Below are 19,008 nucleotides of genomic sequence, written 5' to 3' on the forward strand. Positions count from 1 at the left end.
TTGTTTTGAATTATGTGGTGGTGAGGTGTTTTGAAATATGTGGTGGTGAGGTGTTTTGAATTACATGGTGGTGAGGTGTTTTGAATTTCATGGTGGTGAGGTGTTTTGAATTAAGTGGTGGTGAGGTGTTTTGAATTAAGTGGTGGTGAGGTGTTTTGAATTAAGTGGTGGTGAGGTGTTTTGAAATACATGGCTGTGAGGTGTTTTGAATTACGTGGCTGTGAGGTGTTTTGAATTACGTGGCTGGGAGGTGTTTTGAATTACGTGGCTCTGAGGTGTTTTGAATTTCGTGGCTCTGAGGTGTTTTGAATTTCGTGGATGTGAGGTGTTTTGAATTATGTGGTGGTGAGGTGTTTTTAATGTAATGGTTGTGAAGTGTTTTGAATTGGTGGTGGTGAGGTGTTTTGAATTACATGGTGGTGAGGTGTTTTGAATTTCATGGCTGTGAGGTGTTTTTAGTTACGTGTGTTGAGGCTGTGAGTTGTTTTGAATTACGTGTTGGTGAGGCATTTTGAATTACATGGTGGTGAGGTGTTTTGTATTACGTGCTGGTGAGGTGTTTTGAATTTCGTGGATGTGAGATGTTTTTAAATACGTGTCTCGTGGATGTGAGTTGTTTTGAATAACATGGCTTACGTGGGGGTGAGGTGTTTTGAATTACGTGGGGATGAGGTGTTTTCAATTTAATGGCTGTGAGGTGTTTTTAAATACGTGTTTCGTGGATGTGAGGTGTTTTGAATAACATGGCTTACGTGGGGGTGAGGTGTTTTGAATTACGTGGTGGTGAGGTGTTTTGAATTATTTGGTGGTGAGGTGTTTTGAATTATTTGGTGGTGAGGTATTTTGAATTACGTGGCTCTGAGGTGTTTTGAATTTCATTGATGTGAGGTGTTTTGAATTACGTGGTGGTGAGGTGTTTTGAATTACGTGGTGGTGAGGTGTTTTGAATTAGGTGGGGGTGAGGTGTTTTTCATTTCATGGCTGTTCGGTGTTTTTAATTGCGTGTTTCGTCGCTGTGAGGTGTTTTCAATTGCGTGTTTTGTGGCTGTGAGGTGTTTTGAATTTCATGGATGTGAGGTGTTTTGAATTACGTGGTGGTGAGGTGTTTTGAATTACGTGGTGGTGAGGTGTTTCAAATTACGTGGGGGTGAGGTGTTTTGAATTACGTGGCTGTGAGGTGTTTTGAATTTTGTGGCTGTGAGGTATTTTGAATTTCCTGGCTGTGAGGTGTTTTGAATTACATGGTGTTGAGGTGTTTTGAATTACGTGGTGGTGATTTGTTTTGAATTATGTGGTGGTGAGGTGTTTTGAATTACGTGGGGGTTAGGTGTTTTGAATTACGTGGGGGTTAGGTGTTTTGAATTACGTGGGGGTTAGGTGTTTTGAATTACGTGGGGGTTAGGTGTTTTGAATTACGTGGGGGTGAGGTGTTTTGAATTACATGGTGGTGAGGTGTTTTGAATTACATGGTGGTGAGGTGTTTTTAAATTAATGGATGAGAGGTGATTTTTAATTACATGTTTCATGGATGTGAGGTGTTTTGAATAACATGGCTTACGTGTGGGTGAGTTGTTTTGAATAACGTGGCTGTGTGGTGTTTTGAATTACATGGTGGTGATTTGTTTTGAATTACGTGGTGGTGATTTGTTTTGAATTTAGTGATGGTGAGGTGCTTTGAATTGCATGGTGGTGAGGTGTTTTAAAATTAATGGATGTGAGGTGTTTTTAATTATGTGTGTTGAGGCTGTGAGGTGTTTTGAATTACGTGGTAGTGATGTGTTTTCAATTAAGGGGTGTTGCAAAACATTTTACCTTTTTCCCCCGAGAACCCGTTACGGTTGTGCATGCATTCGGGGTCAAAAAAAAGGTAAAATGTTTTGCAATACCGCTGATATGGCTGTGAGGTGTTTTGAATTATGTTGCGGTGAGGTGTTTTGAATTATGTTGCGGTGAGGTGTTTCGAATTACGTGGCTGTGAGGAGTTTTGAATTATGTGGTGGTGAGGTGTATTGAATTACATGGTGGTGAGGTGTTTTGAATTACTTCGTGGTGAGGTGTTTTGAATTATGTGGTGGTGAGGTGTTTTGAATTATGTGGTGGTGATGTGTTTTGAATTATGTGGTGGTGAGGTGTTTTGAATTACGTGCGGGTGAGGTGTTTTGAATGACGTGGGGGTGAGGTGTTTTGAATTTTGTGGCTGTGAGGTGTTTTGAATTTTGTGGCTGTGAGGTGTTTTGAATTTCATGGCTGTGAGGTGTTTTGAATTACGTGGTGGTGATTTGTTTTGAATTACGTGGTGGTGAGGTGTTTTGAATTACGTGGGGGTGACGTGTTTTGAATTACGTGGGGGTGAGTTGTTTTGAATTATTTGGTGGTGACGTGTTTTGAATTACGTGGGGGTGAGGTGTTTTGAATTACGTGGGACTGACGTGTTTTGAATTACATGGTGGTGAGATGTTTTGAATTACATGGTGGTGAGGTGTTTTGAATTACGTGGTGGTGACGTGTTTTGAATTACGTGGTGGTGAGGTGTTTTTTATTTAATGGCTGTGAGGTGTTTTTAATTACATGTGTTGAGGCTGTGAGGTGTTTTAAATTATGTGGTGGTGAGGTGTTTTCAATTTAATAGCTGTGAGGTGTTTTCAATTTAATGGCTGTGAGGTGTTTTTAATTTCGTGTTTCGTGGGTGTGAGGTGTTTGGAATAACATGGCTTATGTGGGGGTGAGGTGTTTTGAATTACTTGGGGATGAGGTGTTTTGAATTATGTGGTGGTGAGGTTTTGAATTACGTGGTGGTGAGTTGTTTTGAATTACGTGGGGGTGAGGTGCTTTGAGTTACTTGGGGGTGAGGTGTTTTGAATTACGTGGTGGTGAGGTGTTTTTAATTTAATGGCTGAGGTGTTTTCGGCTCTGGCGGTGTTGTCTGGTCAGACGTGGCTTTCTCAGGGGACGCCTGGCACGATTGCCTGCTTGAACCAGTCGTTGGTTGACTAGCCTTCTGGATACAGGCACATTTGTCAGTTGCTGCCACTCAGCCCTAAGCCGATTAGCTGACTTGGTACGGCCATTGCGGACTAACTGGTGCAGCTGGAGATCATCCCGCCTTGTGGTTCTGCGCGGAAGTCCTGGCCTCGGTATTTGAGTAGGGACACCCCTCTGAGCATTTCGTTTCAGGAGCTTTGACACCTGACCTTGAGTGATGCCATACTGCCGAGCAATAGCACGCTGTTTCATGCCGGAATTTCGTAAAGCCACCACAAAATAACAAACAGCATTGTCGAGTTGACGGACCATCTCCAGGGGAAGCCGCAATAACTTTTGTAGACGTGCAGCAGTTGTTTTCCACTAATACAGAACGCAACAACCCTTATATACCCGATTGTGAAGCCAATCGTCAAATGTACCTGTCCGTCCATTTTGCCACGCCACCTGTGATATAATCCTGTTATTGACTTCTTGCTGTGACAGACAATCAGTGACATGGTTCTTTTAACAAAGAAACCACCGAAGCGTAAAATCAACTCACCAGATTGATATACCGAGTTCAGAAAGTAAAGCCAAGTCAAGGAAAAAAAATATATTCCATATTAAATGCCAAGTCTGTATATTCTTGGGAGAAATGCCATGGGCATAGAAAAAGCCCCTTTATATGGTATGTGCCATGTGGAAAACTATAGAAAAGAAGTGACAAACTTGGGAGAAATGTCAATTTCATTCACACAGCCTCATGAAGAAGTAAATGTAATTTATTTGCCAGATGTAGGGCTCCCCTTTACATGAACATTCCTAGAGCATTCCTTGGTTCCTCTTAAGAACACAAGGGTAGTCCAGCATGCACACGAGATTTTTTGAATGTCCCTTATGTTCTATTGTTTGGCATTTTCTTCAAGCTATGGAATATTCCTTCTCTTCTATACTTTGCGACATGGCACATACCACATAAAGGGGCCTTTTCTATGCCCTTGGCGTTTTTCCAAAGGATGCCGCTTGTAACAAGTTAGAACTAGATGGTATTCATAGAATACTTACCCTGCACAGTCAACTTGGTGTGAGCAAACTCTTCTGTTTTTGAACGTTTCTTTTTTGTGGATCTAATATGGCTGCCAGTGCCAGACCATGTGAGCGATATCATAAATTTATATTCTCTAAGAAATTGTTGCATAGATCATGCTCAATAAATTTCAAACTGATCAGACTAAGCGTAGTCTCTGTCAAATTATGACGTCATAATTATTGCACCAATGACGTCATCGTTAACAACACCGATTCACCATATGGAGTTATTTACAATGAGCCACGTTTCAATTTTTAAATTGCTGTCACGGTACACACTTTACTTTACTTAAATGCAGACAAATGTTATATTTTCATCAAAAATCGTCAATTGACAAATCTGAAATCATAATTTTATTTGAGGTCAAAATGACCCCGTGAGGTCGCTCTGTATTTTGCCTGCTCGTCATGTGCAGTGTGATAATTAATTCCATGCCCACCCGAGAAGACTTCTTCTTCATGCAATAACAACTTCCAGCTTCCAGATCGTTCATCCAATCATCTTGAAATTTTGCACACATGTTACACTTCATTACCTCTGATATAATGTAAAGTTCCACGTCGATCAATAAGCGGTTCAAGAGTTATACCTTTTAAAAAATATTTTCGTTTAATTATTTATATCTGCCAAACCACATGACCTATCGCAAATTCCAAAAGGTCATTTTAGCAGATTGATATGCTGAAGACATCTGCGGTTTCCCCTCTATAGGATCAAAAATGAGGGAGGAGCTTGGTTTTAAATGTTTATGCTTGAAAATGTCATAACTCCGAAACCATGTGATGCATGACGTCATTCTCGCTGACTTTTTCGTTCATTACAGGTATGTTTTCTGCGTGCAAAGTTTGGCATCGATCTGTTCAGTCGTTTAGGAGAAAATTGGATTTTAGTGGTTTTTCAGGCTTTTCACCCAAAACAATATGGCGTCCGAACCACGTGACCTACGACGTCATTATAATTTCATTTCTGCATCGATTTATACCGAGAAAATTAAGAATTTTCATCCTTAAGAAATTTCATCCTGATCGGATAAAGTTTTTTACTTGTCGAATTATGTCAACAGTGGAACCGTTATCATGCACCGCTTCCCTGTCAAGCGTTATCATTCACATATGTTATTCCGCATGGAGAGTTCTTTGCAATGAGACCTATCAATTATTTCTGTGCTGTGGTTTTTGAGATATTGAAGTGCAATTTTTTTTTTTTTCCAAGATAGCGTCCATACCACATGAGCACATGAAAGCCCGCTTGGAATTTGCAAAAAAGCATCTAAAGGACTGTCAGACTGTGAGAAACAAGATTTTGTGGGCTTTAATGTGTCTTTCACTGAGGGAGGCTTCCGTATGGCCACTCTGCCATAAAGCCCAGATCGGTGGAGTGTTGCACTGTTGCAGTGATGGTTGTCCTTCTGGAAGTTTCTCCCATCTCCACACAGGATCTTTGGAGCTCAGCCGGAGTGACCATCGAGTTATTGGTTACCTCTCTTTCCAAGGCCCATCTCCCACGATTGCTCAGTTTGGCCGGGTGGCCAGCTCTAGGAAGAGTCCTGGTTGTTACAAACTTCCTCCATTTAAGAATTATGGAGGCCAATGTGCTCTTGGGAACCTTCACTGCAGCAGAAACTTTTTTGTAGGCTCCCCCAATTCTGTGCCTCGACAAAACCCTGTCTCTGAGCTCTGCAGGCAGTTCCTTTGACCTCATGGCTTGGTTTTTGCTCTGATGTGCATTGTCAGCTGTGAGACCTTATATAGACAGGTGTGTGCCTTTCCAAATAATGTCCAATCAATTGAATTTACCAAAGGTGGACTCCAATCAAGGTGTAGAAACATCTCAAAGATGATCAAGAGAAATGGGAGCACCTGAGCTAAATTTTAAGTGTCATAGCAAAGTCCGGTCCCTCGAGCGACGGGGCTTGCTTCGATCTCTCCACGGCATCAAAGTTTGAGTGTTTTCCCGTTCGTTTCTGTGTCAAATTTCCGCTGCGTATTTTGTTGTGTATGTATTATTGTGTGTTTCTATTTGGTTTTGGTTTTGTAGTTGTTGCAAATTTGTGTGTAATTGGTCGTTTCTTTGTTCGCGCCTCGTGCGCCTCGTGCGGCCTGGTGTCTCGCGCGGCCTCCTCGTCTCGACTTGTGCCCCGCCCCCTATATCTCGTTTTTCTTTCACCTCTGCTCCTGCTTTCTCAAATCCACGTTCTCACTTAGAGACTTTTCCCAGATTGTTTTTCATGGTTTTGTTTAAATATTTATTTAAATATGTTTAAACCGCAGCCGTGATGCTGACGCCGCCCCCCCCCCCACCCCCCAGAATTTCCATGTTTTAAACGTTTCCCAGTGTGTACCCTGGATAGGAATAGGTACACCGTATCCCTGCGTGTCGTAAGAGGCGACTAAGAGGGGTGGCGTCAGGAAGGGCATCCAGCCATAAAAACATTGCCTCAAAAAGACAACCATGACAATTACAACTACATGTGGGCAGGGTACAGCCCGAAGTGGAGATCAGTTTCTGAGGTTTGGGACATGGAATGTTAGGGACAATGACAGGGAGATCAGGAGAAGTGTTGGAAGTATTGGTCAGAAGAAGAGTGGACATATGTTGTGCACAAGAGACGAGATGGAAGGGAAGTGGTGTGAGAATGGTGAAGGGTAGGCAGGGACAGAAATACAAGTTTGTGTGGCAAGGGTGCCTGGAGGGTGTAAATGGTGTTGGTGTCCTGTTTTCTGAAGAGTTTGTAGACAGTGTGGTGAGTGTGACTAGAGTGAGTGATAGGTTGATGATGGTGAAAATGATGATTGGAAAGCTCTTGGTGTACGTCATCTCGGGATATGCTCTGCAGGTTGGTCGAAGCGATGAAGAGAAGGACAAGTTCTGGTGTGCGATATAGAGAAGCTGATGGAAAACGTGAAAGATGAGGAAGTTGTTGTGGTAGGAGGAGACCTAAATGGACATGTGGGAAGGAGTATGGATGGTTTTGATGGAGTTCATGGGGGTTACGGATATGGTGTGAGAAATGGAGAAGGTGAAATGATTTTGGAGTTTGCTGATGGAGCTGAATTGTTGATTTGTAATACTCACTTCCAGAAAGAGGATAATAAGCTTGTTGCATACATGTCAGGTGGGTCGACGACAACCGTTGACGACCTGATGGTGCGTAGGCGAGATAGGGGGCACCTCCAGGACACAAAGGTGATCCCGGGGGAGGAGGCTGTTTCACAGCACCACTCGGTTGTCTGCGACGTAAGGGTGAAAGGTGCGAGGAGAGCTCGGCGGGTGAAGTACCAACCGAGAATGAAGGTGTGGAGGTTGAAAGAGGTGACAGTAAAGGAGGCATTAAAAGAGAGGCTGAGTAGGGTCGAGGATGATGTGGTTGAGCTTGAAAAGGTTGGATGTCAATGAAAGCTAGTCTGTTGGGAGCCGTTGGTGAGGTATGTGGATGGACAAAAGGACCACCGAGGCACTCGGTAACATGGTGGTGGGATGATGAAGTTGGAAAGAGGATTGACGAGAAGAGGAAGAAGTTCAAGGAGTGGCAGAAGGTGAAGGGTATGGGAGCAGAAACAGCAGAGCATGAAAGTTATAAGGCAGCCAGGAAGGCTGCAAAGAAAGAGGTAGCAAAGGCGCAGGAGGCATGAAGAAAAATGTTCGGAGAACGCTTGGATTCGGAAGAGGGTCAGAAAGCAGTATTCAGGATTGCAAAGCAGATAGCGAAAAAGAGGTGTGATGTGATGGGGGGTGAGTTGCTTGAAGGATGAAGTGGGACAAATCGTTGTCGACCCAGATGGAATTAAAGGAAGATGGAAAAGATATATGGAAATGCTGTTGAATACAGAGAATGAATGGGATGGCAACATAGAGAGTAACCCAGTTTTAGGACCGGCAGAGAAGATAACTGAGAAGGAAGTTGACGAAGCGATAAAAGCAATGAAGGGTAGAAAAGCCGGAGGGCCGACGGGAGTTGTGGGAGATATGTTGAAGGCAGCAGGAAGTTGGGGTGTGAAGAAAATGACAGAGATCTGTAATCTGGTGGTGAAAGAAGGCCGCATTCCAGTGGATTGGGAACCGAGTACCCTCATCCCTCTATACAAGGGGAAAGGTGACCCTCTGGAGTGTGGCTCGTACCAAGCGATAAAGTTATTGGAGCATGGAATGAAGGTATTGGAAAAGGTGTTGGAGAGGAGGATAAGGAAGAAAGTGAAGATCGACGAAATGCAGTTTGGATTCATGCCAGGAAGAGGAACGACAGATGCGCTTTTCATTGTGAGGCAGTTGCAGGAGAAGTACAAGGAGAAGAGGACGAAGTTGTTTCTTGGGTTTGTTGATCTGGAGAAAGCATTCGATCGGGTTCCACGCAAAGTAGTGCCATGGGCATTGAGCAAGTTAGGAGTGGAGGAATGGTTGATCAGAGTAGTGATGGCAATGTACAAAAGAGCACGCACAGCTGTAAGGATGAAGGACGGGAACAGTGGTGAGTTTGAGGTGAAGGTGGGAGTGCATCAGCGGTCGGTACTAAGTCCACTACTATTTGTAGCTGTGATGGAGGTGCTGGCTCAGAACATAAAGTAGGGTTTACTGTGGGAGTTGTTGTATGCAGATGATCTGGTGTTGATTGCGGAAAGTATGGATGGACTGAAGGAAAAGATGAACACGTGGAAGGAATGTATGGAGACAAAAGGTCTGAAGGTGAATATCGGAAAGACGAAGGTGATGGCAAGTGGTAAAGCGTGTGGTGAGGTGGAAAGAACTGGGAAGTGGCCCTGTGCTGTGTGTAGGAAGGGTGTCGGAGTGAAATCCATTCAGTGTACAATGTGCGCTGAGTGGGTTCATCAAAAATGTAGTGGTCTGAGAGGGTCATTAACCAGTGTGGCAGCTACATTCAAATGTAAGGTGTGCACAGAGGGAGCTGCAGATGGAGGAAATGTTGAGTTGGATCTTGCAGACGGTGTGAAGCTGGAAGGTGTGAAAACATTTTGCTACCTCGGAGACATGCTGAATGGAGAAGGTGGATCAGGCTCGGCAACGGTTGCTCGAGTGAGATGTGCATGGAAGAAGTTTCGGGAATTGAGTGGCGTGCTGATGATGAGGGGAGTGTCGTTGAAGCTGAAGGGAAAGGTGTATGCTGCATGTGTGAGAAGTGTTATGATTTATGGGAGAGAGACATGGGTAATGAACGTAGAGCAGCAATGAAGGTTGGAAAGGGTGGAAATGCGAATGGTTTGACGGATGTGCGGAGTATCATTGAGAGAGAGGAAGACAAATGATGAATTGCGAAAGATGATGGGAATAGAGCCTGTGATTGATGCTGTGAAGATGAACAGGTTGAGATGGTTTGGTCATGTGTTGATGAAGGATGAAAGTGACTGGTTGAGAAGAGTGATGGAAATGAATGTAGAAGGAAGTAGAAGACGGGGAAGACCGAGAAAGACTTGGCTAAAGATGGTGGAAGAAGAAATGCGGGCAAGGGGGTCAACAAGGAGAGATGCTGAAAATAGGGCAAAATGGAGAAGATTGTCATGGGGACCGCAAGGCTGACCCCCGCTCTAGCAGGGAAAATGGCCTTTAAAATTCATGTTGTTGTTGTTGTTGTATAGCAAAATGTCTGAATACTTATGTAAATGTGATATTTCAGTTTTTTCTTTTTAATTAATTTTGCAAAACTTTCCAAAATCCTGTTTTCTCTTTGTCATTATGGGGGTATTGAGTGCAGATTGATGAGGGAAAAAAATGAATTCAAACGATTTCAGCATAAGGCTGCAATATAACAAAATGTGAAAAAAGTGAAGAGGTCTGAATACTTTCTGAATGCACTGTAGAAGTGCAAAGTTTTTTGGTTTTTCCAAGATGGTGCCCATACCACGTGACCTGTGACGTCATAATATTCACTAAAATATTCTTCAGGAGGAGGCTCTCCTATTGTGAAAATTTCATGTCAATCGGACCAACGGTTGCCGAGAAAATGAATTTTTACAATACAGACACGCATGTATGTCCACATGTACGTGCGTGTCTGCATTTTAAAAATTCATTTTCTTGAAATATCATGGTTCATATGTCGTACATATGTACGTACATAATATGTATGTATGTACCCGAATGCTTAACCCTGCCTTTCGCTTCGCGAGCGCAGGGTAATGATACAGTGGTGCAATAGCCACTGGATAAAATGGTGGTAAAACCTGGAATTTTTTCTTACTTTACACCTTTAAACCCCTTTATACCTTAATTAAAACTGAATTATTCACTTGAATATTGTATAACACAAATCACCTTCATAATACTTTCAAGAACCATGATGTATATCGATATTTAACATCAGAGAACCTGGCATGGAAGATTGTAAGAGAGACAGGTTCAGTGTGAAGAAGACTCTAATATGGCTATGTCATACGAGGCCGATTGAAGTTGTGTTCTGTGTTTATCAATAGAACGTCCATCTTCTAAACTGTGACTCCACGTTGGCTTGTTACAGTGCACAAGGCCATGCTGGTCATGGATGAGACTGCTTCAGTTGCGCTAAACTTCTGGATTTTTAGAAAACGTACTTTAACAAGTACACATACATTCAAAGTACACCGCTCCCATGCCAAATAAATAAATATCCTAAAGCGCGGCATTGCCGGGGCGCCTGTGTAGCCCGGCAATACCGCGGTGCAGCTCATAGAGGGTGCATTGGGAGGGTGAGGTGTACAATAATTGATTCATTAATTGCATAAATAAAAATAAATAAAAGATTATCATAAAATATTTTCTCAATCAATTGGCTAATGGCATAACTAAACCACTAGTGCTTCATCCAAAGATGTATCTTTTACAAATGTAATTAAATAGGTCATTAATAAAAAAATTAAAAAATTAATTGATTAATAAATAATTAATGGATTAAATGATTAATCAAAAAATCAAAAACTATCCTTCATAGCCACATCACCTGGTCACTGTGATGTCCAAATATTAGCTTCCGAGCTCAAAAGGTGCCTGATATGTTGCCCAGATGAGAAAGAAAATAAATAAATGATTAATAATCAAAATAAATAAATAATAATCGTAAAAAAATTAAATAGTTCATCAATTGGCTAATGGAATACATAAACCACCACCATTTCAGCCGAATCTGTAACTTTAAAATTAATTCATTAATTAAGTCATTCATCGAATAATGAAATAATTAATCGATTAATTAATTAATCAATAAATCAAAAATACCCTTTACAGCCAAATCACTTGGTCGTTGTCATGTCCAAATATCAGCTTCCTAGCTCAAAAGGTGCCCGAGATATTGCCCAGATGAGAAATAAACTAAATAAATAATTAATAATGGAAATAAATAAATAATAATCATCCCCAAAAAATTAATCAATTCGCTAATAGAACACATAAACCAGCATATTTCATCGGAATTGAGAACCAGAAACAGAATCTGTACGTTAAAAAAAAATCTTTGAGTCATTAATCGAATAATTAAATAATTAATCGATTAATTGATTAATCAATAAATCAATAATAGCCTTTGCAGCCAAATCACTTGGTCATTGGCATGTCCAAATATCAGCTTCCTAACTCAAAATGTGCCTGAGATAATGCCTAGAAGAGAAAGTAAATGTATGAGTACTTAATTAATCGCTAATAGTTAAATAACTAATTAATTAATTGATTAATCATTAAATCAAAAATATCTTTTACAGCCAAATCACTTTGTCATTGGCATGTCCAAATATCAGCTTCCTAACTCAAAAGGTGCCTGAGATCATGGCCAGAAGATAAAGGAAATGTTTCAATACTTAATTAATCGCTAATAATTAAATAACTCATCAATTAATTGATTAAACAAAAAATAACGTTTTTGACAAAGTAACTTGCTCACTAATGTGCCGAAATTTCAGCTTCCAAGCTCAAAGGATGGCTGAGATATCGCCCAGGCAAACAAACAAACAAGAAAGCAAGAAAACAAACAACCAGGGGGGGGGGGGGGGGGGGTCTCGTCAAGGGCTGGTGTGTGATCGATGTTGTCTGTTTGTCATCGAAGAACCACCATCGCCCAAACTTCCCCCCCTGTCCCCTCCCCTCCCCCCCCCCCCCCCACTCCTGATTTTTTTTTTGCTTTTTTCTCTTTTTTCTGTTTAAATAATTAAAATTAATGTATTTCTCCATTTGCATTTGACATGCTTGTGATATCCCTGGTCGTGCCACATCGTCTCATCCACATTCCTCTCCTAATTTCCCCAATTAAATTGCATCATTTTGGTGGATGAAATTGGTCTGGTGTTGATGTGGTGCAGCATAATGGGCCGAATGGTCTCCTCTAGTTTACTCTGGGTATATTTTTGCCTCTGTATATAAAAATCCACATTCATTAAATGCTGATTGATAAGAAAACTTACAAAATGGGACACAGCGGGTGAACAAACGGGATGCAAAAGGCCGCATTTATTGGATAATAATTGATTGGATTGTCAATGGAAATAACTCACAAAACATTCCAAAGAGAGTATGGAAAATAACATGCATACCCTTTTCTTTCCTAACACAGGCATTGTATCCCTGGCAGGTCATCGGTAAAATGGAGAGCTTCTTGGAATGGCTCAAGTTCCAAGGCCTGAGAGCAGAAACAGCCCAAGCAGTGATCGATAAGCTTGGAATTGAGAACCAGAAAGTTATTCGAGCTTGTACTGAGTCGGATCCATTTCAGACCGAGCTCCTCTCCCTCTCCAAAGATAAAATACAATTTGCGATGTATGCTGACTTCTGTAAATTTATGAATTCTTTTCCGAAGCCGCAAGATGTCCAAATTGCGGGTTCTTCTCTGTTGGGAAATATTTTTTTGTCAACTTAGAGAATGTTATTCGGGACGTTTCCTGATTCTCTCAAAACTTTGTTAGATTCCAAAATGTGCAGCTGGAAAATGTTCCTGGTTGCCCTGGAATCGGGTTCAGTGATGTCTGCAGTCTCCGCTCTCAGGATGATGGATCAAGACCCACGTCTGGTAAGTAACTTTTTTAATACAACATTTCATGCCAACAAATATCTTGATATTTTGCAATTTTTTTTTTTTTGTACTCTTTAACTTGTATAATCTCTTTTAGTGCCGTTTTGTATTGTCTAATGGGAATGGATTTTTGATGTAGGGTACAAGGTAAATTTTAGCCCACCTGGAGCATAGTTCCGGGGAGCCTATGGGATGGCGTGTCGTCAGTCTGTCCGTAAACATGTGCAACTTCTTCTCCGAAACTGCTGATGCGATTGTGACCAAACTTGGCTAAATTATATTTTGTGTGTTGGAACTGAAGTTTATACACGGCATTAAAAAGTTGGACTTTAAGGGGGTGTGCAGGAGGGAGTGGGGGGCTGGAAAGGGGGCATGATATCCTAAAATGGTTATTTGCTCTCTTATCTGAAACTGCATTGACGATTTTGATGAAACTTGACCACAACTTTCATCACCTGTGATGTACCACAGTGTGTTCACAGCATTTGGAAATTCGGGATCTACTGCCCCTATTTCTTTTTCTTTTTTGGGAATTGCATTAAATACCTCGGTGTTCCATGTTGAATGGTGCATTTAAGTTATATGCATGCAGGAAGTAGTTTGTTACCTCTCTTTAGCCGTGGAAGGCTTATCCTTGTTATCTCACCCTTTTTGAAAAATATGAAGATGCTTCATCGGAGTCACGTTGTAATCAGCCCTGTCCATCCTTCTGTCTGTCAGTCATGTTGTCTCCTCCTGAACTATTGTGTCAAAATTCACAAACGTGGTTGTTATGATCACCACATGTCAGTAAGGTGCAAGAACAGTATAATTTGGACCCTGCCCTCTATGTACAAGACCAAAAATTGAACAGCAAAATGTAGAATAGCAAAAAATGTAATTAGAGGCACTTAAAAAAAACATTTTTTAATATAACCTTGTATATACAATCAGCATTGAGGGACACATGAAATATGTAACCTTTTTTGTTGACTCCCTGTCCTGGTTCATGCCCCAGGATTTAGCGTCACGGGGCGAAATGGAAGGGAAACCTTCAAAATTTGATATTGGGTCATTCCTGGTGGAACTTGTTGCCATCTTTCTCTTTCAACTTTGCTTTGGGTGTGAAGCGTGGGGATTTGCGATGGCATGCCATGTTTTGCTCTTGTAGTTTTAGTTCCTCTCTTTAGCCATGGATGGGCTTAACATTATTACTGTTGTTGTTGTATAGCCCTGGATAGTTCTGTTGACCAGGCCCGTTGCACGGAGACAGCCGATCAATCTCCCAGGAGTGATCCAGGGATCCCCCACATCCAATACGATGTACCCCCACCTTCTCTTATCCTTGCTTTAACAGTGAAATTCATCCTGTAATTCTTTATATCTTGGAGATATTTGGTTGAACAATGTGAACGTCAGAAAAAAAAAAAACTTTTCTTTGAAAACAAACTCCAACCCACTGGTCGATAAAACAAACAATGTGGAAATTGCTTTTTTACAACAACAATTTGGTCTTTCTTCAAAAGAAAATAATTATTTAATTCTGAAATGTTTATTTAAACCTAAATCGAGGTTTGAGTTGTAATTAACTAAATTTCAGTAACTGCAGTTTGGACATCGACCATCGATATGCAGTATTGGGTAAAATCTGTTATCTTCTCTTATCCACCATCTCTTATCTTCTCTTATCCACCATCTCTTATCTTCTCTTATCCACCATCTCTTATCCTCTCTTATCCACCATCTCTTATATTCGCTTATCCACCATCTCTTATATTCTCTTATCCACCATCTCTTATCTTCTCTTATCCACCATCTCTTATATTCTCTTATCCACCATCTCTTATCTTCTCTTATCCACCATCTCTTATATTCTCTTATCCACCATCTCTAATATTCTGTCATCCGCCATCTCTTTTTTTTTTGTATACAAGCTCGAGGCTCGTGAAAGAGCTAACATTAATCACACAAAAAGTCAAACCGACACACAAAACACAAAAAACAAGGGGAGTGGCAGACAAGATGGGGGAGAGAGGGGGAAGGACACAAACACAACATTTGAGAACAGGGACATCGGGAGGACTTGGGGGGAGGTGGGAGAGGTATAAAACATATGAACCCTGCAAGGACTCTGGGGTGAATTAGCGGGGGTAGAAAAGATCAAGGTTTTGGATGGGGGAAGATAAGAGATGGTGGTGAACAGCTGTTTTTAAGACACGGAGGGAGGAGTGGGATTGAAGGGAGTGGGGGAGTTTGTTCCTGAGGCGGGAGAAAAGGGGAATGAAAGAGTGAAGGTGAGCAGAGAGCCTAGATTTTGGCAGTTTAACCATAAGAGGGTTGCAGGCAGATCTTGTGCGACCTGAAGGAATATTGGGGGGACAGAGCACAGAGAGAGCTGGGGGAGCAAGGCCGGAGAGGAGTTGGTAGAAGACAGAAAGACCACCAACCTGCCTGCGGTGAGTGAGTGAAAAGCCCTCGGAGTTAACTTCATCACAGGAGATTTCAATGATTCTTAAAGCTTTGGCCTCAACAGCGTGAAGCCGAGCTAGGTGTGAGGCAGGAGCACCAGCCCAGAGGGGGGAACAGTATTCCATTGAGCTGCGGATGAAAGCCTTGCATGTGGTGAGGAGCTCAGGTGTGCCAAGGAAGGACTTCGCACGACGGAGGATGCCCAGTCGGCGACTGGCTTTTTAGGCCAGCTTGGAAATGTGGTTTTCCCAAGAAAGATCATGGCAGATGGTGAGACCCAAAAGCTTGAGCAACAGAACTTCTTGGAGAGGATTGTTGAGAAAGTAGATGGGAGGGTTTTCCAGTCGGTCCTTTCGGAGAGACATTGTAAGAGTGTGAGATTTGTCAGGATTGAAAGACATGTTCCACTTGTTTGACCAGTCTGTGATTTTGTCCAGGTCTGCAGAGAATGAGGAGGCTGTAGACTGCCGATCTGAGGGAAGAGGAATGGAGCGGCAGATAGTGGAGTCATCAGCAAAGAGATAAAGAGGATTTTCCAGAGAGTCAGAGAGATCATTGATGAAGACCAGAAATAGCACAGGGCCCAGAACACTACCTTGGGGAACTCCAGCCAGAACAGAAAGGGGAGATGAGAGAAATCCATTGAGGGCCACACATTGCCTACGACCAGAGAGGAAGTCCGCAAGCCATGAGTGGAGATTTCCATGGATACCATAGCAGGAGAGTTTGGTGAGCAGAGCAGGGTGCCAGACCGTATCGAATGCATGTGATATGTCAAGTGAGACAGCTCTGATTTCCTGTTTGGCATTGAGGACCGCCATCCATTGTTGAGACAGCAGAAGCAACATGTCCAGAGTAGAATGTCCTGGTCTGAATCCAAATTGATGATCAGAGATCAAGCCATTGGAGAAGAGGAAGTATTTGATATCCAAAGCAATGATGGATTCCATGACTTTGCTGATAATTGGAAGCAGGCTGATTGGTCGGTCATTGCAAGGATCTGTTTTTGCACCTTTTTGTGTAAAGCGGTAATGTTTGCTGATTTCCAAGATGCTGGCAGATGACCTTGAGCAAAAGTGAGGGTGAAAAGAACACAGAGAATGTGAGATGGAGCGGCAGAGCAGGATTTTAGGACACGTGGGCTGATGCCGTCTGGTCCAGTTGCAGAATCAGAGTCGAGGTTTGATAAAAACTTCACCTTGTCAGGAGAGAAGGACACAGAGTCCAGGAGCAGTTGGGTTCAACTGGGAAAGGTGGGAACAGAGAGAGATTGGTTTGGGACACAAGATTCTGAGGCAAACACAGAGTTGAGGCATTCAGCCTTGTCACGTGCGGTGTTAAATGTGTAGCCATTTGAGGAAAGAGAAGGGATGGAGGGGGAACAAACACCAGAAACGGATTTGGCAAGACGCCACCAGGATTTGGAGGAAGTAGACAGGTTTGAGAGTTCAATCTTGAGTGTGGAGAGATAGTGCTTCCCTGGCACTCCTGAGGGTTGACACACACTTGTTTCGAGCTTGGTGGAAGGAACTGAGATTGCCTTCATTTGGATTTGTCTTCAAAGAGGCAAAGGCAAGTTGTTTCAGGGCAGCTGCCTCACCACAAGATTCAGTGTACCATGGACGGGAGGAAGGGTAAGACAACTGAAGATGAGATGGGATAAATCTGTGCATGAGAGAGAGCAGTTTGCTTTGGAAGAATTCCCAGGAAAAATTGATGTCAGAGGCAGTAGAGATGGGAGAACAGTCCAGATGATTGATGGCTGCTTGCAGCCCGTGCCAGTCAGCCTGAGTGAAATGCCAGACTCGTCGGCACTGAGGAGGCTCTCTGAGAATGGCCAGAGAGATGTCCACTTTAACAAGCACATGATCAGAAGAACTGATTGGAGCAGAAGAAGAGCAGCAGACATTTGCAGGGAAGTTAGTCATAACCAAGTCCAGAAGAGAAGATACTCCATTGACTGAGATCCGGGTCGGGAAATTGACAGATTGTGTCAGTCCCAATGAGTCGCAGAAGTCCTCTGCTGAGTTGCCATGGCTGGTGAGAGATGAACCCACACCAAGCCAGCTGGCATGATGACAGTTGAAGTCGCCACATATGAGGAAGAGAGAGTTGGGATGAGTGGATAGAAGTTGGTCCATGTTGTCCGACAGCGAAATGTAAATGGAGTCATCACTGTTTGGAGGATGGTACAGAACACATATGAACAAAAGGTGGGAGCGGAGAGGAAGCCGTAGCCAGGGGTACTCCTGGGGTTGGGGCGGAGAGAGGGCAGTGCAGGGAGAGTGAGGAAGAGTTTTTGATAAAGATAGCCACCCCACCACCAGGACAAGGCTCAGGTCTATCATACCGGAGGAGGGAGTAACCAGGAAGAGATATTAAGGAATCAGAGACATCTTGAAGGAGGAAAGTTTCTGTTAAGCAGATCAAGTCTGGATTGTCACAAGCAACCTGAATGGAGAGATCAATCAGGTTTGAGCGAAGGCCCCGGATGTTTGAGGTCCATACCATTGATGAGGAGAGAGGGGGAGCATCGTGTGCAGGACAGGGGAGGGGTAGGGTCAGATGAAGGGTGAGAGGGGAGGTAGGAAGAGCAGTTGATAGTGTGTCAGAGATTACAGAAGAGTTACAAGAAAGGGAAGGATGAGGAGGACGAAAAGTTTGATGGTGATGGGATGAGGCACAGTGAGGGGTTGTTTGAGGGGGGGGGGGCAGAGGAAAGTCGAAGGTTAGGGGAGGTGGAGGTATGAGATAGAAGGGAGATTAAGTGGGGAGGGGGCAGCTTTGAGAAGGAGGTGTGAGGAGGGAGAATTTGGGACGGATGGTTGGGGGGGAGATTTGAAGGGGAGGGGTTGGGGGAGAGAGTTGAATGGGAGGGGCAAGGGGGGAGTTTTGGAGGGGAAGGGCAAGGGGGGAGTTTAAGAGGGGAGGGGCAAGGGGGGAGTTTTGGAGGGGAGGGGCAAGGGGGAGATTTGGAGGGGAGGGGCAAGGGGGGAGATTTGGAGGGTAGGGGCAAGGGGGAGTTCATGAGGGGAGTGGCAAGGGGGGAGTTTTGGATGGGAGGGGCAAGTGGGGAGATTTGGAGGGGAGGGGCAAGGGGGGAGATTTGGAGGGGAGGGGCAAGGGGGGAGATTTGGAGGGGAGAGGCAAGGGGGGAGATTTGGAGGGGAGGGGCAAGGGGGGAGATTTGGAGGGGAGGGGCAAGGGGGGAGATTTGGAGGGGAGGGGCAAGGGGGGAGATTTGGAGGGGAGGGGCAAGGGGGAAGTTTCAAAAGTGGATGATTAATGAAAGATGAACATTTGTAACAAATTGGGTTTGATGTGATTTTCAAGTTAGCGATCTGTTTAAGAACGGTGGAGGAGGGGTGGAATGAATGAGAATTTAGAACATGGAGTGATTTGGAATCATAAGAGATTGAATATTTTTTTGAAATGGAATGAGTTGAAGAGGAAATTGAAAGGACCCTTTTAAATAGGAAGAAAAACAGCGTGTTGTAATATACGACTGAATAAAACATTCCAGGGG

At 43.2% G+C, this 19,008-nt stretch overlaps 1 protein-coding gene across 9 annotated transcripts in view; it reads left to right on the forward strand.

Moving 5' to 3' along the window:
- LOC137419062 (uncharacterized) overlaps window positions 1-19,008 on the forward strand; it is a 65,135-nt gene that overhangs the window by 25,318 nt on the left and 20,809 nt on the right. For 3 of the 9 annotated variants that reach the window (XM_078770627.1, XM_078770631.1, XM_078770634.1), the window contains exons 2-3: window positions 12,597-12,781; window positions 12,928-13,031. In XM_078770627.1, coding sequence (XP_078626753.1) covers window positions 12,609-12,781; window positions 12,928-13,031 — 277 coding nt within the window. In that variant the 5' untranslated portion in view covers window positions 12,597-12,608. Of the gene's footprint in view, window positions 1-12,062; window positions 12,782-12,927; window positions 13,032-19,008 lie in introns of those variants that run through there. The other 6 variants (XM_078770629.1, XM_078770628.1, XM_078770632.1 and 3 more) reach the window with 3 other exon arrangements.

Source organism: Myxine glutinosa, chromosome 1, assembly GCF_964187855.1.
Source record: "Myxine glutinosa chromosome 1, kmMyxGlut1.1, whole genome shotgun sequence".
In the NCBI taxonomy this organism is placed as follows: domain Eukaryota; kingdom Metazoa; phylum Chordata; class Myxini; order Myxiniformes; family Myxinidae; genus Myxine; species Myxine glutinosa.